The sequence below is a fragment of the Amphiura filiformis genome, chromosome 13, assembly GCF_039555335.1.
Source record: "Amphiura filiformis chromosome 13, Afil_fr2py, whole genome shotgun sequence".
Taxonomy (NCBI): domain Eukaryota; kingdom Metazoa; phylum Echinodermata; class Ophiuroidea; order Amphilepidida; family Amphiuridae; genus Amphiura; species Amphiura filiformis.
In genome coordinates this window covers 53,849,625-53,872,626 of record NC_092640.1, presented here as the reverse complement: position 1 = coordinate 53,872,626, position 23,002 = coordinate 53,849,625, and the positions used below count along the sequence as shown (strand labels likewise).

General features: G+C 38.7%; 1 protein-coding gene and 1 long non-coding RNA gene across 2 annotated transcripts in view; both read right to left on the bottom strand.

Moving 5' to 3' along the window:
- Positions 1-2,730: 2,730 nt before the first annotated feature.
- Positions 2,731-4,438, bottom strand: LOC140168521 (uncharacterized). The gene is made up of 2 exons (XR_011861219.1): positions 4,086-4,438; positions 2,731-2,996 (listed from the first exon to the last, which is right to left on the bottom strand). It is a non-coding gene; the product is annotated as an uncharacterized lncRNA (long non-coding RNA).
- A 4,749-nt stretch (positions 4,439-9,187) lies between these two features.
- Positions 9,188-23,002, bottom strand: part of LOC140168520 (monocarboxylate transporter 12-like) — a 28,006-nt gene continuing 14,191 nt past the window's right edge. The window contains exons 3-5 of the mRNA XM_072191923.1: positions 17,768-17,908; positions 16,330-17,238; positions 9,188-11,038 (exon numbers count right to left, since the gene is read on the bottom strand). Of these exons, the coding sequence (XP_072048024.1) occupies positions 10,869-11,038; positions 16,330-17,238; positions 17,768-17,908 (1,220 nt within the window). The 3' untranslated portion in view covers positions 9,188-10,868. The remainder of the gene's footprint in view (positions 11,039-16,329; positions 17,239-17,767; positions 17,909-23,002) is intronic.

The following is a 23,002-nucleotide window of genomic DNA, read 5'->3' as shown; positions in this document are numbered from 1 at the left end:
TTTTTGTTTATATAAACAATCTCGGGTATCGACCGTATCATACAATTTCTCATAAGCTTTCATTCACCAAAATTACAATCATAGCTTGGTATGTCCAAACATGACAAATTGCTCTGTTCCAAGTATTTGGCCCATTGGCATTGTAAAATCCAGTATGGTCTCGGGGCAGATTATGTACCATTGAGATCAATAAAAGGCATAAAGCCGTAGCCCTTCTACTACCCGAGTTTGCAAATCGATAGAACCTGGGCCTATTATAGAGACGATTCGCATGCTTTTTTTTACTTTTGCCCCCATTTTTTAACTTTGGCCGCCCCACTTTCTTGCCCTTGCTATGCGACTCGAGATGACGTCAATGTCAGCAATTTTCTGATTTTCTTTCGAAGCACTATATGACATCTGCCAATGCTCGTTCTATATTATTATCGTTCAGAAAAAGTTCATGACACTACTACAAATTTTGTTTGCTTACACAGATGCATAAAAAGACCTTGCAGTACTTGTAGAAATTATGTACTGCTGATGGAACAATATAGTTTTGGGAGAAATGAAGAGGGACAAACCTTGCAATCATTAATATCAACAGATTATACAAAAAAAAAAAAAAAAACACAAATTAAATTACAAGTTCACACAGGACTTGAAAGTTTCAAATTTTATTTCATAGCAATCATTGTGGTCTTAATTACATGAACATGTACCCGGAATTAGCATCACATGAGTATTATGACTACAGAGCTCAAGTTACTTACACTACTTTATAGATATTAATGTATGGTCCAAAATTTGGTGGGGTGGAATTTGTTTGTTTTTTGACAAGTCTGAACCTGGAAGATACTCTCAACACTTCCTGATTGAAGCCAGACGAGAGGAATAGAAATGAAATATGAGGTGAAATTTTTCAGGTGTTTTTTTTTGTCCCACTGATGAGCAAAAAATCCCAAATACACCGTTTTTAAACTTTAAGGGTATACAATTGAAAAAAGAAAAATTGTGCAGTCGAATGTAAAAAGGAAAGCTGCCTTATGCGGCAAAAACTATATATTCGGTCTGAAACCAAACCTCCATTATCCCTGGAAATGATCTATTGGTGCGAATCTTAATATTGTTTGGTGAAATATTTAGGGGCATATAAGATATTTCAAGGGGAGTATGAATCTAAATGGAAGTTTTGATTTAATAATTTTTATTTCTATACAGATTTGGGTGAGGGATTTTTTCATCTCACTAGGTGGGTGAAGATTAAGGTATACAAAATCGCTACCAAAGGTTGCAAATACAAAATAAATTGCCCCAATAGGCGGCGACAATTCCACACTACTCAAACTTCCATGCCACCCTAGAAATCAAATATATGGTGTGCCCCTTATCATTTTTGGTGGCGCAATTAGGGGTGCTCTGAGATAAAAACATAATGAAAATAAAATTCGATTCTTTATGCCCAATTTTTATTGGTCTCGCTATGAGTTTTAAAATATTGAACTCTCGTCCAATATTTTTTAATTCAAACGATCCAATTTTATATCCGAGCTGGGCAAGGGATTTTTTCATTAACTTGTGGGGCAAAAAAAAAAAATTCTGTCTCACTAGGCGTGGAAAGAGCTTTATTTCATTATTTTTATTCAATTATGGCTCTCACCAATTCCCGGGTACCTGAGTTCCAGCCCCTTCTTGGTGGCGACTTGGCCTACCCGGGTCAAAATTCACGGGTCAAAGTAATTTGAAAAAAAAAAAAAAAAAACAGGTCCTAAATTACTTGTTATTCAAGGTTGTAAACCAGAGAAATACTGTTACTTAAAAAAGAATTTTTTTTTTTTTCAAAGTTGGATTTAAAGTTTTTTATCCAAACTAGCAATGCATGCTAATTCAATGTGTTCCTGCTTGTTCAATAGAAGCTAAAGTAATTAAAATGTACAACTTTATCCAACTTGGAAAAAAATAGCACTTTTTTTGTAGAAGTATTTCTCTGGTTTCCAGCCTTGAATAACAAGTAATTTATGGCCTATAACTTTTTTTTTCAATTTTTGGAGATAAAAAATTGTTCGGATTTTTACATTTTCGGGAAAATTCAATTGGGTACCTGAGTACATATTTACCCGTTAGGTGAGAGCCATACATTCAATAATAATCTTTCATGTTTTGTCACATGAAGAGTATGACAATTAAGTACACAAAAATTCTGTACATTTTCAACAATGTATAATTATTTTCATTATTACACATTCATTGTTTTTACATAAATTGGAGCAGATTCTTTTTCTCTAGATACATTATAGCAGAGTGCTGACCAGTGGCGTAGCATTGTAGGGGTACGGGGGCACGTAAACTTCGTAAAGTCGTAAATCAATTGCAAAATTTAATAAAATCCCATACATGTAGGAAAATAGCAAAAAAACCGGCTTGATTCCCTCAATCAGACCCGGTGCCCCCCAATATGATGACCCACGCTACGCCACTGGTGCTGACAAGTATGCATGTGACTAAAAGGTGCATTCGACTGACATAATTTACGAGGCACCAATTAATTTATAAAGGACTCGGGTGTGCTAAGTTCACAATGCACCTCTGACCCCTTTTTATTTTAGAGAATTGAAGTTTCTTGTCCATAAAAGATGTATATACGATTTGCTGGTAAATTATTATAGCATTCGCAAAGTACACCGTCCAATTTTTTTTTCCATCTGGGAGAAAAGGTGAATGCGAAGTTGAAGACATTGGAAGTAAAGAGCCGTTTTGTTTGGATCAACCGATTTTAATGACTTGTGGTGGGCTAATTTTGCAGTTTTCATGACCCACAGATATATTGTAAATTGTCAACACATGTACGTCGGACAGCTCGTACTTCATGTAGCAAGCGTTCATAACATCTTGGTCTTGTTGGTTCTTGGCCGTTCTTGTTTGGTCTTCATGGCCGTCTTGTTGGTTCTTGGCCATCTTGTTGGGTCTTGGCCGTCTTAAATATCTGGATCCTCTTGTGTAGCTTGCAAGTTGTGTTTCTGTTCATAAAAAATAAAAAATAAAAAAGGGATTTAATTACGATCCAGCGAATAATGCAAAGAATATTACATTTCAGATGTATTTTAGGTTGCATTTAATTTCCAATTTAGTGCAATGTACATGAATTAGTATTTACTGTACATTCACGGATCATCCACCGTAGAGTACAGACTCTCTCATTCATGTGATCGAAGAATAATAACAGAGGTTGAATTTTGAATATAACAGGCCTGCTATAAATCGCACAATAATTTCTCGAAATGTCAAGGCGGGTTGTCAGGTGTGCTATAAATTGCACTCAGTATAGACGTGCTTACGAACTGAAAAAATCCATGCAGAATTTCACTGAGGTGACGCACCTCACTGTACGTGTCTTATTCAGATTTCAAAGGAATACATAATTATTTTTCTTCCTGATTTTGTGATGAATAACATTCATTCATGAATTTCAATCAGATCTATGTAGGCTACGGAAGCCAATAGCCATGATGGCAGGCAGTGGCACTTCATCATTATATTAAAGTAATCCTAAAAAGAGAGGATTGCTAAATTAGTCATGCTACATTGTTGGAGAAGGCTCAAAACAATATTGTGACCCCATCCATGCATCTACTAATACACATGATCATGTTCGTGGCGTTGTTTATGTTGACACATGGATGCATGTCATTGTCACATCGCCATTTGCAAGCCCAATGATGATCATGTGGTTCGTGGTTGATGTACTTTCTTCTTCTTCTTCTTCCTTATAAGTGCCTCCCTCATATGTATGAGTATTGTCGCACTGCGTACAGACAAGCTGTACTTATTTTTTACTCTGGAACCTAGAGTAGATGAGTGTATTTTGAAGTACAGTCAACATGACCGGGATGATCCCCTGCTCTTTTCGAATAGCCTGTGACGTTCTTTAACGTGCACACTACATTAATGTGAGAAAATATGCATGTACACGGGACCGACAGCTTAAAGTGCCCTCCGAAGCACTAAGCAAGTAGAGTGAAGTGTCTTGCTCAAGGACACAAAGAGCCGGACCTGGGATTCGAACGGGATTTCGTAAGCTTATATCAATTATTAATAATAAAACAAACCTGCAAGACGTTTCTTCTAACTCTTCTTTTCTTCTTGTTGTTCAAATCTCCTTATCTTGCTAACATCGTAGCAAGTTTTGTAGCATTTGTAGTGATAGTACCCAGCGAATGGATGGTGTATATCAATGCCTGTTTCCGTGCATGCGTGAGATCGAAGCCTGCTCGTGATGCAACTTCATTCGCTATTTCTCCTTCTTTCACGTCAAACTTCACCCAAGATCTTGCACATTCTAAGAATTTATTCCATCCTTTATCTGTATATTCCTTTATGACCCCTTGATATCTTTATTTTCATACATAATGCATGTTTTTTTGCCATGCGACGATTCTTCGTTTTCACTGGAAGACGCCATGTTTACCACAACTTGTTTATTGGATCGAGGCTGCAATCACTTCCGCATTCGCGATCCCGTGTGCATACAGTGCTATACGAAATACACGTGTAGCGCTCACAATCCAAAATTAATCGGGACTAACTGTTCAAACACTTTCCGGTGGTTTAAAAACGGTTTTTTTATTCATTTTTGAACAAACCGGATAGTTTTACGCGTGGGGATAAACACAATTGCAATTTGTACATTTTTAGAAAAATTATCATGGACAGATATCGTAGTAGAGTTTAGTGTGCCACTCAAAATAACGCTAGAAGCAGAAGGAAGCCAGACTATTAACCACAGTCACCGTGGCACAGCATAGGCATCTTTAGCATTCAGTGAAATTGGCAGTGGTTCGAACCCCGGTGAAAATTTTAGTATTTTTATTCTTTTTACTAATGCGCTGTGCCGTTTTACAAACACGCCCCTGAATGAAACTCATGGGCATGTACCCTTAAGCCAGGAGCCGATTTAAGTTCGAAAAGTGTACATTTAGCAACCAAACCGGCGTGTGAAAGCTTGTAGTGAACTACCTGCACTGCGTGTTGCACACAGCACCGTTCATTGCAGTTTATGGACAAAAATGATGACAGAAAATGTACATGCACAGTGCACTTGCTGAGTTGAGTCCCATGCAGCTGCAGGTGATTACATAATATACATGTATATGCATGTGCTGCTTACTTGATTGCTATTTTGTCTGCACGTTTTATACGGTTATAAAAAAAAATATAACAGCATATGTTAACAGCATATGTATGTATAAAATTCAGTGTGAGCTGCCAAGAAGGATACATATGTACGGTAGTCCTACTGAACTGTCAATGGCGATCAACCGGGGACTGGAATGACTTGAATCTTGATGAAATGACAGCAGGGAAACATTCAAAAGAAACTTCCATAGCTCTTTTCGTGATGTGATGCCTCAAATGAGACTGACAAATTTAGTCAGTGAAGTTTTTTTGGCAAATGGTGATCCAGATCCAGAACTAGAAATAGTGACAATGTCATCGTACTTCATAGCGTAAATCAACAAATATTTTTTGTGTGTAAATCGTTGTAAATAGAGGTAGCTGCTACATGTAGGATCATTCATGGTGGACTTTAATACACAATATACATTTTGTATCTTCAATATAATGTAAAGTTATTTATTTGTATGCCTATTCATGTCATTAGTCTATTGATGATTTCAAAATGGATACAAATCCAATGCATTTTGAAGTGAAAATTATAACTTTGCATACCGGTAGTGAAAACACAAAATGTAACTTTTTAAATTTTTTGCAAGTCAACCATGAATGATCCTAGCATTTAGCTCTATCGTCCAGGGACACTCCAAATCCAAAAAATAAAATCCAATTTTTTGGACAATTTCTGGAATTTGTCAAAAAACTAGGGGTGGGACTTGACTTGAACGTGGGACTTTACTATACTATATTATATCATGATTACAGTGACTTTAGCCATGTGATAGTTTTTACTATCACATGGCATGAAAAGAAACCATGTGCTATCATGATATAAAACAAATATTGCATGCCAATATTTGTGTAATAGTAAAATATATCATTTGGTCAATTTTGACTGATCTATTTCACGAGGCTTCGCCTCTTGAAATCGAAAAGTCAAGATTTGACCTCATGATATATTTTGTACTATCACACTCATAGGCATGTAATATTTGTATACCATACTATATGGTACTCCACATTTTACTTTAGGTACTTGGAAAAAGAAGAGGTATGGAAAAAATTTCTAAAGGTGATCTATGAACAAGCCAACAATATTTTTTGGCATTTAAGCCGAAACGGTCGAAATGTGAAACATCCCTCTTTTTGAACCCTGTATACACCATGTACATGTAGCCTATCACTATTGTTAACCAAAATGATTTTGCTGCAAAAATTAAATTTCATTAAAATTGTTAAATATAAAAAAACAATGGTTCAATCATGTATGTAGGGATAATAATAGGCCACATAAAATTAATAGGCCACATAAAATTAATTTGACATCCCCATGTTCTGGGAAAAGTGAGGAGGGAGGGGGGGTGTTTTTATATAATTATTGTAATTTACAATGTTATATAAAAGAAAAGGAGCAGAAGAAAATAAAAGAATAATCATATTTATTGCCATAAAAGACTGCAATTTCTTCAATACTGTGTCCACTTTCCACGTGCTTATATGTTTGTTGCTGTTTCAGTGGTTTGATCCTGGATCAGTGACCAGATTCCATTGTTTTTGTCACCTACATGTATCTGAAGTGAAGTTGATAATATTATGACTACATCCCCTTTATGCACATCAGCAAATATAAAGTTATGTGGGCACTGTCAGTTCTAAGGGGCAGAACCCTGTCCCTGAAATTTGAATGTAAACAAGGTTTTTAAGCATTGGATAGGTTGGAGGGGCATAAAATACCTCATTCACAATCTTTTTCAATTTCAATTGTAAAAAAACACCTCCATGACCCCCACATTTAGCGGAAAACGATTTGACCCCTTATTTTAATAGCCTATGCCAAACCTATCATGATCCTCCACTTATTTGGGACCCCTCTTAAGGGCTGGGGTATGAACGTTTGGACAGTATTTATTTTGGGACATTAGAGCACATCAGACATATCGAATTGCATTCTGAATACGAAGAATGTCATTCTGATATCAAATAATTTTGATTTTTGAAATTCGCAATTTAATACACATTTTATGGCAAATCATTAAAAATTGATATTTTTGATATTTAACAGTACTTGAAGTAAACTTTATAAATCTGATGATTTATACTTAAAGTGTATGTAGGTGGGATGAAAAGCCGACGATCAATTGAAAATTTTGACCTTTCGTATTGAAGATACCCTTACGAAAATGGCACGCAGTTTTTGAACGCATGCAGCATGCAAGCAGCACGCGTGCCGCACCGCATGCAGCACGCGTGCAGTTGGTAGCGTGCGGATGCGTATATTTGGAACGAGGCACGCATGCAGGAAAGCGTGCAGATGCTTGCTGCATGCGTGCAGGTCATGAGCGTGTGCAGTTTGCATGCAGCATGCAAATCCATTAGCGTGCACTGCATGCGTGCAGCACGTACTGGCCATATATATGCGAGACAAAATTATGAAAAAAAAAATCAAAAATAATGGTTAACAGTGTATACTGTCCTTACAATTAGTCTTACATAACCTGGCTATCCATTTCACAATGAACCAAAATTGCCTAGCTTAATTTTATACAAGTCACTTATCTAACTTAACCTACCTGATTTTGAACCTGGGACCTTCTGCATGGGAGTCTGATGCTTTACCATTTGAGCTATTGGGGTATACACATTTGATGAAGTGTTTTAAGTTAATATAAGCAATATTTTGATGACTAAACCGGCCAAAGTGCATCATTTTATGAATATTGATCAAATTTACTGTGAATATTGATAACATTCACTATAAAAATGTTGAATTTTGTTTTGATTTTTGCAGTGCCAATTAACTGTTGATTCATGAATGGCATACCAACATCGGCCCAATGTTGCAATGCCAACTATCGAAAAAGAAATGGCATTCCAACATTGGGCCAATGATGCAATGCCTATATTGAAACAGGAATGGAATTCCAACATTGGCCCAATGTTGCAATATCAACTTTCGAAACAGGAATGACATTCCAACATCGGCCTAATGTTGCAATGCCAACTATCGAAACAGGAATGGCATTCCAACATTGGGCCAGTGTTTCAATGCCAACTATCAAAACAGGAATGGCATTCCAACATTGGCCCAAAGTTGAAATGCCAACTATCGAAACAAGAATTTGCTTGCCCTCCCCTCTAGACCTGCCAAAATATGCTTGCTCCCTCCCCTGTTGGCCTGCCAAAATTGCTTGCCCCCCCCCTCCCCTCTTGGTCTGCCAAAAATCTTGGTCTGAAGGTTAAATACTTAGAAAATTTTGGTCCGAAGGCTAACTAAACTTATTTATTCATTGTAAACATTTAAATATTTTCACTTCTAGATCATTGCCAAATTGTGACTTGATGTCAGTTGTGTAAAGGTGAATTAGTCATTGAAAATCCTGCATGCATGCAGCATTTTACCTTTACTGCTTCTGGAAACCCTGTATGCGTGCAGCATTCTAACTTTGTGATCTGGAAATCCTGCATGCATGCAGCAATATGCGTGCTGCATGCAAGATGCGTGCAATTTGCATGCAGTCCTACAGTCCGCACACAAGTGTAGTCTGCACGTAATTTGCGTACAGATTGGTAGTCTGCACGCAGGTTCTGCAAGCAAATTGTGTGCGCGGTGGATATTTGTGTGCGGTGCCTGCATGCACTCAGCTGGTTCGCACGCATGAACACGCTACCAGCAGGCCTTGCTTGCATGCTGCACACATCTGCACGTGTGCTGCACACTGCCGCACGCGTGCTGCATGCTTCCGCACACATTTTTAATTGCATGCATTGTCGTAAGGGTATGGATTTTTTTTACAAAAACACCAAAAAAAAATTAGGTCTTTTGGGGAAAAAAATCCATATCTTCAATATGAAAGGTCAAAATTTTTAATTGACCGTCGGCTTTTCCTTCCTGCTACATACACTTTAAGAATATATCATTAGATTTATATAATTTACTTCGAGGACTGTTATATATCAAAATTTGAAAAATATCAAATTTTTATAATTTGTCATAAAATTTGTATTATATTGTAATTTTCAAAAATGAAAATTATTTGATATCAGAAAGACATGCTTCGTATTCAGAATGCAATTCGATAGGTCTGAGGTGCTCTCATGTCCCACAAAAAATACTGTCGAAACACAATAAACGCTCATTTTAGATCCCTTAAGAAACTGACAGCACCCTGATGACATTGTTGAGTTCAAAAAGCTTACCCAAGCACTGAATACCAGTATGAATGTTGAGTCCACCCAGACCCCAGTTGTAACAAGTCACCAAAAATTCAGGGCAAGTCAAGTCATTTCAAGTCACTTGACGACATTGACGTCACTGTATGGAGGCAAGTCACTAAATATCACTTGCCTCATTTACCTCAGGTTACAAGTCATGTTACAAAACTGCCCTAGATTCTCAAGCAATGACCAAGGGCTTGGTGTATAAACTATAAAGTGGTTGAAGCGAAAATGTAAAAAGCAAAAGTCAAGAAGTGTAAAAAGCATGTCAGAATTTTTTTTAAAGATTTTAGAAAATTATATTTGCAAGTGTTTATGGATACGTTTGCAAGTGGGTATGCTCTTGTGTATGGGTATGCACTTGCGTTTCTAGGTGTTTGTGCTTTGCAAAATTGTGTAACTCGCAAATGCAATTTTAAAAAATTGAAACACAATTCTGACTTAGTTTTACACTTCCGGCTTTTGTTGGGTTTGAACACAGTATCTGTGGTTTGCATAAAGGGTCAACATTTTACTATGATCCTGATTGGATTTTCTCTGGGTTTTCGGATATCGTATGACCCCGCATTAGGGGGCTGTCATTTTGTTCGGAAGGGGTCCCAAAATGTAGGGAGTCACAAGATGACCACAGATAGTGTGTTTATTTTGTTCAAAAAGACTGATTTCAATATTTCAATACAGCCTGCTGGGGGTAAGGTGTATTGGTGGTGGTGGTGGGGGGTCATAAAATTGTTGCCAAAATAGGGGGGTCGTAAATTTGGGACCCCCTTCCGAAGAAAAGGATAGCCCCCTTATGACCATCGGACTGATCTACTATACCCAGTTGTGGCGCTGCGGGGGGGGGGGGGGTTCCCCCACTATATTTCTTGCCACCCCCACCCCACGCCCATTTTTGAGGCAACTTAACCCCACAAATCACACACATTTCCAATTTTTGCTGCAACTTCCATGCAAAATTGTTTGATTTCCCTTCCCCAAGTCCCCATCCCGAAAAAAGTCCTGGTGCTGCCACTGACTACACGTAATAGTCATGTACTGAGGAAAATTGTATCATATAAGCTTACTGCCTTTTACATGTACGTGCAATGCATGGTTCTTCATGTAAAGCTGTTCTTATTTTAATTTTATAGTGTGAGATTTAAAAACACGTAATATATTTAGATGAAATCATTTATCTTTTCAAAAGAAACTGAATAGGCCCCTATAATTAGTACGGCGTAATTCGCTGTACGGTCCACATGTCAATGTTTACGTGTATCGCGAGTTGTCACCACAGCTGTCAAATCGACACCGAAATTTGCCTTGGCTCAATCCCATAATGCAACGCGTGCGCAAAACTCAAGATCCAGATACGCTAAACGAAACGCTCACAAAATGTCGTTTATTTTACTATTTACAGGTTTTTTCTTGAAATTACCACTGCGGTAGGTTTCCCTGAATCCCTTTTATCAAAATAAAGTGAAATGTTCCCATTCAATTTTCCTGCGAAATCAAATTTTGAATCATCCTAATTCTTGTTCATCGTACACATCACGTTCATTAGTTCCAAGTCTTCTTCTATCCAATTTGATCCATACTGGGTCCAATAATGCGATAATACTGTTTAACAGCATAACACCACCAGATATGTAGAATGCCATTGCATACTCACCTGTTGTGTCATATAAACGACCTATAAAGAAGAAAAAAAAAAAAAAAAAGAAAAACATTTTTCAATAAGCAGATAAGGAAGGCTTATAGAGGTTATCCGTGTTCTATAAGTTGCATATCCTATCAGCGACTGCTATACCTTGTTTAGGACTTTCAAAAGAAGTACCTGCATGTGCAACCATGACTGCTTCAAAATAGCCCGCCAAAGTCACGAAGGTAACTCCGAGGTCGTACATTGAATTGGTTTGAATGAGGAATACTACGGGAATCAGCGCCTTTTGTTAGAAGTCACGCATGATTAAAGTGGATAACCTCTATTAATAACACAGATGCAATAGGATTACCTGTGTAACATCGTAAACATCTGTCTGTCCAAGCTTGTCCAATAGGATCATTTAATATTTAATATTTAATATTTTCATTCTGAACTTGCACAACATTCTTTTTCTATCTTAAGACCTCAACTAGATCATAACGTTTTTTCGACCATTTTGTCTCCCTTTCAAGGCGGGAGTCAAGAGCAACATTGACCTTTACCACTATACATGTCCATAGATAATTCATTGATCCTTAAGGGAGGTCTAATGACGGCGTGAACCTGGTTTGGATGCAGAGGAGTGTGCCTGTAACAGACACAGCCACCAGAAAAGGACCAGCTCAGATCGCGCGCCAAATAAGTTTGCAGTCCAGAAATTTCATTTTTCTCAGCCTTGCAAAAAATAGGCAGAGGTGGGAATCGAACCCGGGACCTCGGTGTTGTAAAACCTACTGCATTACCACTGAGCCAACTGACAATCAGCTTTGAGAAGTTTGATAGTAATCCTTGATATTGCTGAATAGAATAAATCAATACTGATAGGTCTATTTATCTAATGTACGATGTTATTCAAATTGGCCTATAAACTAGGAATATAATGTGAAATGACTATCAATCGATCAATCAATCAAGTTGTCAAGTTATCAACAATCAATAATAAACCGACGTAGGCCTATCATGGAATATTACTAACTAGGCCTACTAACTAATATACCAAATAAATAAAATAAATAAATAAGTCAGTAAATAAATAAATAGGCATAGGCCTAAATAAATAAATAAATACATAATGCAGAATGCAGTTAGTATTTTAGTTGCAAAATTCCAAACATTCTATTCACACATTCTTTTATAATTTTCTGCTATACACGCAAAGGACCTGTGCCTTTAATATGTCCGCGCCTAATCAATAATGAGTCTTTCACCATGCTCACACACCATGTTAAACTATTGTATCCCTGCAAGTATTATACTGACCAAGTCCTAACACCTCAATGAAATGGATGCTATAACGTACCCAATCAAGCGAACATATCAAGGTCATATCAGGGCGTTATACAAAGAATGGTCAAAGGTCAACGTTTCCAAAGAAGTATAGTAATAGATGTAGACACAAGCTTTCGTGCGGGAAACATAAACACATAGTCGTCAGTCGTGTGGTTTTTATGAGATTTGATACGGCGCTGAAGTCTATTGGCTGTCCCAAAATCAGTACCAGACCCGGTTTCCAGACGGCAATGTGTGTGTTGTTACAAGGAATGCAAACTCATTTTATCAATGAGTGAACCACATAGAGGAATACGACATCTATCGTGAGCCAATCTGCATTCTGTTGCCTGCAAAAGCCGACGATCAGGTAAAAATTCTAAAAGCAGCGTGACTAGATATTTGCGTTAATTTCATGATACGTGTAAAACGCATTGAAAACGCCAAATTGCAGTCATAAAATATATAATATTAGTAAATCACCCAATCGAATGTTAACGTAGGTATGTGGAAAAGAACTGCAATAACAATAACAAACTATGTGCCCAAAGAGTTGTCTTTGGCATGCCCCAAAATTTAAAACAAACACGAACCTTCCAAAATAAATATATATTAGCACTCGGCGGCCCAGTCACTACCTGCCGCTGTGATTTGAGGTAACTCATTGCTTCCCCTCTCCAGATACCGGAACTTCAAGGTCGCTCATACCCCAGCCCTTAAATACATTAAAAATATTAGATATCATGTACACACAAAGAAATAATGAAAATACTGCACATTGAAAGGCTAATCAATATTAATTCGCCGTAGAGGTGATGATGTAACAGGATTAACTACAATAGCAATTGGTTAAAACAATTTTTGAATATTAGGGTGGATGAGGAAACCCACCCTTCTTGCATTTACATTGTCCTCTGTTTTGCCATGATTGAAAAGCCATGTGCCTCCCTTTAGTTGTATTAGTCCTTCGCCTTCCCGTCTTGTTTCTGCCAGACCAAGAACATTCCACTTGAAACCCTCTAGATCTTCAATTAGGTTTTCCAGCGTTTCTTCATCTTTCAACGTTCTCACATTATAAGTACATAGGTGAATTGTGGTCAGTTTTCCAGTTTCCATATCCCCTTCTACCTCACAGCTTCCTTTTGGTTTGACTGTACGATTTCATCCAAAGCATGGGCTCCTGAGTGGTCCCTGGATCTGTTGCTACAATTTCTTATCCATGCTTGAAGGGTATTTTGCTATAAATCGACGCGCTGGCAAAGCGTGATGTCGATTGACGTTTTCTGTAAGGGTTATCTCCCCTTATTCTACTTCTTCTGTAGACAATCCTGGAGACTTAGGCTTGGTGTTCTTGAAGATGTCATACACCTGACAATACTCTGTAACTTTTCAAGCAGCTCCAACAGCATTTCAGGTCACAGAATATTGCCCCAGAGCCCCCGTCTTTTAACTCTATACCGCAAAGCAAAGCCGTAACAGGTGGTACGCGATTGACTTGCAATCTTCGTAAACGTAGGTGTTGGAAACTACAGAGGTGATTAGGAACAGGAGGACTGATGGAAATGCCTCTTGTGCCTACAACTTTATAAGCAGCCAGTTTACCAACCCTCAATAGCTTGTCCTTCTACAACTGTAAAATCACTAGCGTGTGACCATTAACCATTTATAAGCACTCAGTGGCTATTTTTATGAGCCGTGTAAACATGCAGTTGCGTGAAATCAATTAAAATAACATGAAAACCACAGTTTCGCCACATTCTTTACAGTAAGTGACAGAACGTCTTACAGAATTGTTTGGCAATCGTGTGATTGCTTTAAAGCACCAAGTAGAATGGTCCCTAAGATCTCCTTATCTTTACTCTCGATTCTTGAAGTATTTGACAAGTCCTCCTGCAGACCTTGGGGAACTACAGAGACACATCATAATTACACAAGTTGACATCCAAGCAAGACATACCTCACATAAGACGTGGTGTGTATGCCAGGTTGAGCAGAGCTGATATCTGAAGATAGAGGAATGATGGTCATTCCCTGGTGGTTATGTGGAAGACTAAGACTGTCAATTACTGTAAAGAAAGTGGCCAAACATGTGATATTCATGTTGTTTTGTTTTTAATTGACTTCGCGCAACTGTAGTTTACTCGCCACGCAATAATAGCCGATGAGTCCTTGTTAATGGTCACACACCAGCAATTTTATAGTTGCCATGGTTGTGGGAAGACAAGATGTTGATTCAGCAATCAACTATAGAATTTTGACCAAATGCCTCATACCTTTTAATCTGGTGACATTTCTCAAATTGTATACTTTATTTGGCTTAAGGCTTAACAACGTGCGACGGGAATCCGTACCAGATCCAAAGTTTCAATGGTTACGCCATCCTACGTGTACGGTGGTCGAATTTGTATCATAAGTGATTTCGACTTCACTGAACCACTCCTTTCTAAGGCTTGACAACTTTACACGTACGACGGGAAAACGTCACACACCATAGGTTTCAATGGCTACGCCGTCGCACTTGTAGGATTGTCCAAATTTTAATAGAAATCTTTCGGACTTCATCAGCATTTGAGCCACTTCTAACCAAGGCCCTAAACTTGCGACAGGAATCCGTAACGGGCCATAAGTTTCAAGTTGACATCCAAGCAGATATCACTGAGCTACTTCTGACAAAGGCTTGACAACTCTACACGTGCCTTTCCCTTAAATGTCATAACAATAGCTTTTTCGAAGTATGGCGTACAGTTTATGGCACAATATGTGTTGTGGATGCATGCTTGTAAACACCTACAAAGGTTCAGTGAATAGATTCATCAGGTTTGTAAATCAAATCAAGTAGTAATTTTGTTTGGCAAAACCAGTAAGTTTTACCAACTAGAAATAATCAAAGCAGGCCAAGTTCAAAACTTAACCGAGCACCTCAACACAATCGACAAAACAGACAGTATAAAATTCACCTATGATGAAGAGAAAGAAGGAAAAATTCCATTTCTCGACACGCTAATTGTCCGGAAACCTGATGGTTCGGTAAAGCTCCTGGTATACAGGAAACCAACCCACACTGACCAATATCTCAGTTTTAAGTCAGAACACCCTCTCCATCAGAAAATGGGTGTAGTCCGTACCTTGTTTGATCGCATGTACAGCGTGGTCACGGACGAAACGGACAGAGCAAATGAAGAGAAACATGTGCGAGGAGCCCTAAAAAACTATCCAAAATGGGCAGTAGACCAAGTGAAATCAAAATGCAACTTAAAAACAAAACCAGCTGTGAAACCTACCGCAAAGAAAAGACCAAAAGAATGAGGACAAAAGCAAGGGTATGGTAGTGCTCCCTTATGTCAATGGAATTTCCGAGCGTGTTCAAAGAATTTTCAAGAAGCATAAAGTCGACACCGCTATGAAACCTCATCAAACCCTCAACAAAATCCTGGTCCACCCCAAAGACAAAAGAGACAAGCTAAAAACAGGCAATTGTATTTACGAGATTGGCTGCCAAAATTGCGATCTCACTTATGTTGGCGAAACCTCGCGTCTGTTTGGGATAAGACTTGCGGAGCACAAAGCGGAAGTAAAGAAAGCCAACGAGAAAAAGTTTACTCGGTCAGAACGTAGGGCATCCGAGCAAGAACAAACAAAGTCGGCCATATCGGATCATGTCGCAAGGGCAAATCATGTAGTCAATTGGGATGACTCCAAGATACTGGGCAAGGAGCATGTCAGAAAGTCAAGAGAAGTACGAGAAGCGATGGAGATCAGAAAGAGGGGGACCAAGACCATGAATAGAGAGGAAGGCACTTATTTCCTAAGTCACGTATTTGACCCACTTTTTAAGACTGGAAATAAGACTACTCAAAACCGGAAGCCAGTTTCCCGGGAAAGTGGATCAGATGCTCACATCTGATGAAGTCCTCCGACGAGATGGACGAAATATTAGTAAGTAAAAACTTACTGGTTTTGCCAAACAAAAATTACTACTTGACCTACAAAGGTTCTTTCGATATACGTACCTATCAACGGCAATGAAATAATGGCACCACACTGTCCTATGATAATCCCAACACCAAATATCTTCTTCACGTGGTTTACTCCAACTACTGCTCTCACCATCAATGGGAAAACCACATTTCCAGCTGACGTTGAGAACCCCAGCGTCGCTGCAAATACCACAAGAGCCGGATAGGATCTGGCGAGAGATCCTAGAAGACACGATGTACCCGAGACACCTAACATAAGACTTGCAAATTGAAAAGGAGTCATGCTCTTTTTGTCAAGGATTGGTCCCTGCCCAAGACGTCCTATTGCACCACCAATTCCAACAATAGAGAATAGAAATGCGGCGTCCCTCTTTGACACGCCAAGGTTAACAGCATTGGAGACGAAGAACATAATTGATGCAAAATAGCCGAAACCTACTAAGAATGAGTACACGAGGCAAATCATTACAAACCTGATGGAGAGAACGCTTGTGTACGACTTCACAAATGCGGAAGAATGTCTTCGAACATTTTGAGCTACAGAGTGGCGACGTTTTGATGGTTTTCTTGACAGTTGCGTCATTTCAGACTTAATACGGCGTTTGGATCTGTCATTTCCAATTTCGTCATTGTTCATGCTGTCTTCTTTGTTTTCACTTTCCCATACAATTTCCGGACGGAATCCCAGCATGCTTTTCTTTTCCGCTTTACTCATTCGAAATAACGCAGCAAAAACACATAAGTTACCCAGAATGCCACTGCAAATCAACATGGCGCCTCGCCATGAATATTCATCATTTAAGTATCGTATTAATGGTGATAAGATTAGAATACCCATTCCTGAGCCACAGGAACCAAGTCCATTGGCAAGACCAAGTTTTTTGTTAAAGTAAAAACCAACGATAACGAAGCAATTGATGTAAGCAATTCCTGTCCCGAAACCTAATGGAGAAAAAATAATAACAAACATAAAGTTGAAAGCAAAATGAAACTTCTACGCTACTCAAATTTGATACACTCAACGGAGCGCTTTCACCGGCTCAACCGGCGTCTTCAGCGGATGTTATTGCTCAGAAGATTTGTTATTGCTAGTCATGTTGAGACACCACTGATGACGTTACATGTGTAGATGACGACAAGCAAGAAGATCTTCTTGTTTGACGCAGGACAACACAATATTAGTCAAGATCCTGCTGAACAAACTGCATCATCTACAGTAGAGAGATTGCAATTTCCAAACGTAGGTATCGGACGCATGTCGATCTATTCAAAACCACTCACCTGTATTGAAGTGAGGTCGCGTATTTAGCCAGATTTTGCGTGGATACATTGTTGAAAATGCAAAGAATTTGTCCATTTCTAATTATGTTAAAGACAAGGATAATGATATGCACAGAATTTGTCCATTTCTAATTATGTTAATGTTAAGGATAATGAAGATAAAAGGAAAGTCTAATTATTATGCTCTTACCTATGAAGCACATGATAGCATGCAGATGAAGCACATGTGTAACCCAGTTTGAACATGCCAGTGCAGTAGTTGTAATTAATCCTCCAATGAAGGCTTGCCATCGACAACTAACATAGGAACTTATTACACTAGATACCAAACCTAGAAATTAAAGAAAACAAAATAAATTGCATTACTATTTTGGCCATTCCATGATTTAATAGCAGAAACCCTTAAATTCATAACTTCAGATTTTAGCATTTCTCATACTTAATTATGCTCATTATTTTTAACAGTTATTTGGGGTTATTTCAAACTAGTATGCTCTTCTACAGTTTGTTCCAATAAAGTTACCGGACACCTTTATTTTGTAATAACTCCATAACTCCAATATGTACTTTTGGAGTTATAATTTAGCATCCAGGGTTTGTTTCATTGAAACACACTGTATAAACCCATACCTATGTGTGTAGGGCGTGTACGTTTTAAATTATTGGGGATGACACGTATGTTTTGCTGTTATAGGACCCTTTTTGCAGCATAGCTGTCACCCTTGTGTTTTTAAACCTATGCTCTTGTCATCCAAAGACCCCAATGTCATTCACAAATGTCACCTTAAGACCCCGTATTTATTTTCATATTCATTGACAAGTATTATTAAAGCCATATTGTAATATTTGCCGCCGGAGGACGCCCTCAATATTTTTCAAAATTCTGTTTTTACACAATTATAGTGTACTGTATTAAACCAAGATACCCTGCAAAATTCAAGACTCTATGTGCTGTAGTGCTGTCAAAATCGGACATTTCAAATAAAACGCAGGAATCGTCATTTAATTATTACGATGGAAATATTAGTTAAACGCGTACGCGATGTTCAGAACACAGTACAAAAGAAAAGAAATACTAGTCGGTGCAATGGCCATATCCCGGGGGCACTCCCACTTTGGGGGTGACGCGTATGTAGGGCTGTCACCCGAAGACCCCTTATTGTTTTACAAACACATGCTCTGTCACCGAAGACCCCTTACTTTTCCAGTTGATCTGTCACCAAAAGCCCCTTACAAGGTCAATTTGAACAGCAACTTTCCTTTATCACTGATTTTGTTACTTATTTTGAAGATAAAAACAAAGAAATTTGAAGCCATTTAGAACTAGAAATTCGATATTCGAGGCTTCTGTGGCACTGTTTCGGCTCTCACTGTGACCCAAAGATTCCATTAAAAAAGGTCATACTGCAGTTACTGTTCATATTCCTATACACAATACAAAGTGCTCTCACCAATGAGGTGTGACCTCTACAAACAGTGTATGTTAGAGGTATAGGGCATTTCCTAGTTAACGTCACTGTGTGAAAAAATATTTATTGTACTCTCTGAAATTCTAGGAAATATAGTTTTGTAACATGTCCTAAATTTTTAGCTAATTTAGATGTTTGGAAATATTCGCACTTTGGTGTTTTAGCAAATAGGGCACGGCATGGCCTGCAAAATTCCCTGTGTAAATCGAATGCAACTTTTAGTGACTATCACTCTCTTGTAGACCGCTCTCTTCCTTCTTCTTCTTCTTCTCGGATACTGCTTAACGTCCCAAGTGGAATAAGGCAAGCAGGAATTTGCGCATGCGTGTGATTTTCTTAGTCTCTTATGTTGCTTTCCTTTGCTTTGAAGTAGCTGTGTAGTGCTTCCTTGAATTGTTCAGTGCTGGTGATTTCAGTTATGTTGTGTGGGAGGTCATTCCAGTCTCTCACAGTTCTCGGCACATATGAGAACTTGTAAATGTCGGTGCGTGTTTGGTGCTGGGTGAATGATCGTGTATTAGATCGCCGAGTAAGCCGTTGAGCCGGTAACAAATACGAGTGAACTGGCAGTGCCAGGTGGCCCCCTAATGATTTGTGCAAGATGGATAAGCGTTGAATCTTCCTGCGTGTCGACAGCATCTCCCAATCAAGTTCCCTCATCATGTCCGACACACTAGATTTCCAATCGTAATTATTGGAAACCATACGCGCTGCACGTCTTTGTATCTTGCCAACCTTCTATATCTGCTCAGCGGTGTGCGGGTCCCAGACCCCAGAACAATATTCTAGGGTGGGTCTCACAAGTGCCTTATAGGCAGCTACCTTGGTGTTTTTGGTGCATGAACTAAGGTTCCTGCGTATAAACCCTAAAGTTTTATTTGCGGAGTTTACAGTTCTGTCAATGTGGGTATTCCATTTTAGATCCTGGGTGATATCCACGCCTAAGTATGTGTGAGATGAAGGCTCTTGAAGTACTGAGCCCCCGAGAGTGTACTGAGTAACTAAGCTTGACTTTGAAGCCGGTATGCGTAGCACATAACATTTTGCAATATTGAAAGACATTTTTCATTTCTTTTGCCAAGAAGACAATGTGTTGAGGTCTTCTTGCAATGACATAGAATCAGTTTGTGAGTGTATGGATTTATAAATAATACAATCATCCGCAAATAAGCGGGTGGTACACTGGAGTTCATCAGGCAAGTCATTGATATAGGCAAGGAACATCAGCGGGCCTAAAACAGTGCCCTGGGGTACCCCGGACTCAACACTGACCCATTTAGAATGTTCCCCACCCACAATGACTCGCTGTCTACGTCCAGTAAGAAAGGCAGATAACCACATGTTTAGCTTACCACTTATGCCATAATGGGATAATTTGAGTAACAATCTGTTGTGCGGAACGACATCAAATGCCTTCGAAAAATCCATTATGACGGCATCTGTTTGAACACGATTATTGTGTGATAAACTGAGATCATGTATAGTTTGAATTAATTGAGTCTCACATGAGTGCTTTTGTCTGAAACCGTGTTGTTGGTCAGTTAATATATGATGCTTATCAAAGTAATTCATTATGTGAGAATGTATGACATGTTCAAGAACTTTCGAACACACTGATGTGAGCGACACAGGCCTGTAATTTCCAGGCTTTGTGCGCTCCCCTTCTTATATATAGGGTAACATTCGCCAGTTTCCAGTCCCCAGGGAGCTGGCTTGTATCAATTGATTTCTGAAAAATTACAGTCAACATAGGTGCGATCTCAGGTGCACAATCTTTCAGGATGCGTGGCGGTATCCCGTCAGGGCCAGGGGCCTTATTTGGCTGGAGATTTGAGAGCAATTTCTCAATTCCTGCTTTAGAGATGACAATTTCAGGAATAGGAGGGAGAGTACATGGTTTAAGATGCGGCATGGATGAACTGTCCTCGGTGGTAAACACCGAACTGAACTGGTCATTTAAAAGTTCAGCCTTTCTGGTGTTATCTGAAACCAGTAACCCATGCTCTTTCAGAGCTGGTATACCTGAAGAGTCTTTACGAAGACTTTTCATAAAAGACCAAAACTGCTTCTTGGATTCAAGGCAGTAATCTTTGATATATCTCCTATGAGCTGACCGTGTCATTTTGTGTGTGTCCTTTCTTATGGTTCTAAAAAGGAAGGGCATTTAAGCTAAACCACTTGACATGCTTGACGGATATTTTTTGTACTTGATGTCAATCAAAAATAATGTATACATTACATGTAAGCTAAAAACTGAGTATGTGGGCGTCTGCAAATGTTCGTACCTCCCTGATTGTAAATGACAGATAACAGCAAAAAACAGCTCCCATATCTGTCCATAACTTTGGTCAGTGCAGCGAGTCAGGGGATTTCAAGTGGGTGATTATTGATTGGCAAGTGCCATATTTGGGCATAAGTGCCGTCCATCATTCAATGTGGAGGATAGACTAGACTTTATCGATTGATTGTTGATAAGTACTGCAAAGGTCGAATCATGTTTGTCATGTTCTCACCTAATGACCCCATATGTTTTACATTTTGCTCTCACCGAATGCCCCTTACATTCTTTTGACCCAAGGAGGTCAACATACTGGACACAGATCAAAGATGGTATAAGAGAGGGGTGAAGGAGTCAATTTACATAGCCACCAACAACCTAGACCGTAACCAAGATAGAGGCCGCCACCACCTTTCTAAGAACTACGGAAGGCTTCTTGAGTCACATGGATTGATATCACATGATCGATCACGTGACACCGGTACCGCTAACGCAAAGATGTTTTACTTTAGAGAGCGCACCACCATTAGACGCGCCATTGAAATACACAGGGAAAGACGCACTTTTGGATCGCGCTCAGCAGTTCAAAAACGTAACTCAGCTATCAAGTTTGGTATCAAATTAAAGCTAATCATGCATAGAATATTATTCTTTTAACAGAACATATTGGTGACCATCTACTTTTTTTGCTATTTTGCCGCAAAGAAAAAGTGTGTAAATTTAACCTTAAAAAATCACTCAATTTTCGAAACCGGACATTGTCCAAATTCGCGCCAAAACTCCATCTCTGAAATAAAACATCGGGACTTTTTCTCATATTTCGTCATGTAGACACTTGTCGGAAGCAAATGAGCTGAAAATGGGCAAATTTTGACTATACGTTTTGAAAATAAAGCTTCAACAAGCTCAAATAAGCGGTGGACTATTTTAACCGAATTTCACTGGTACATAAATCGTGGAGTGATTTGGTGGTGCGCCCTCTTATAAACGTCAATAGTTATCAAAATCCAATTTTTTTCTTTTTTTGGTAAACTAGAGACAGTTTCTAGTCATTTTGCAAGATTTCATCCCTCTGCGACATTCCGTTCGGAAGAAATGATGTTCCAAAAATCAGCTCGTGGTCACCAAAAGACCCAAATTTCAACATGTTCATCAACACGCAGAGTTTTGTAGATGTTGGACAGAAAATTGAATGTTTGATGCCAAAAGATACTTTCTAATTTTAATTTTTTAGTTGTGAAAAGTACAAAATGTGTGTATTCATGTTTTGAATATCTTCAATATAGGCCTATTTACATAATTATGTCAAAGTACCCCCCCCCCCTCCTCTTTCCCTGTCTTCAAAACAAGGCCTACTGATATTGGCAATTGAAGCAAAAATACAGAATTTTTATGCGTTATTCTGATCTGGTATAAATCTACAGCAAAAACACTCACGAAAGTGATTTTTCATGCTTTTCTTAACGTCACAGACTTGTATTTTTTGGATGAATTAAAAAAATATTCCTAAAATTAATCACAAAAGTCATTTAAAGCGTTTGCGAATGAAATAAAATGATTTATTAAAGCTTCCGCCCTTTTTCTATGCGCTTTTTGTACAGAAGCGCGTACACCCCAAACACACATTGAAAGCCTTTTATAAGAGAGCGCACCACCATTAGACGCGCCATTGAAATAC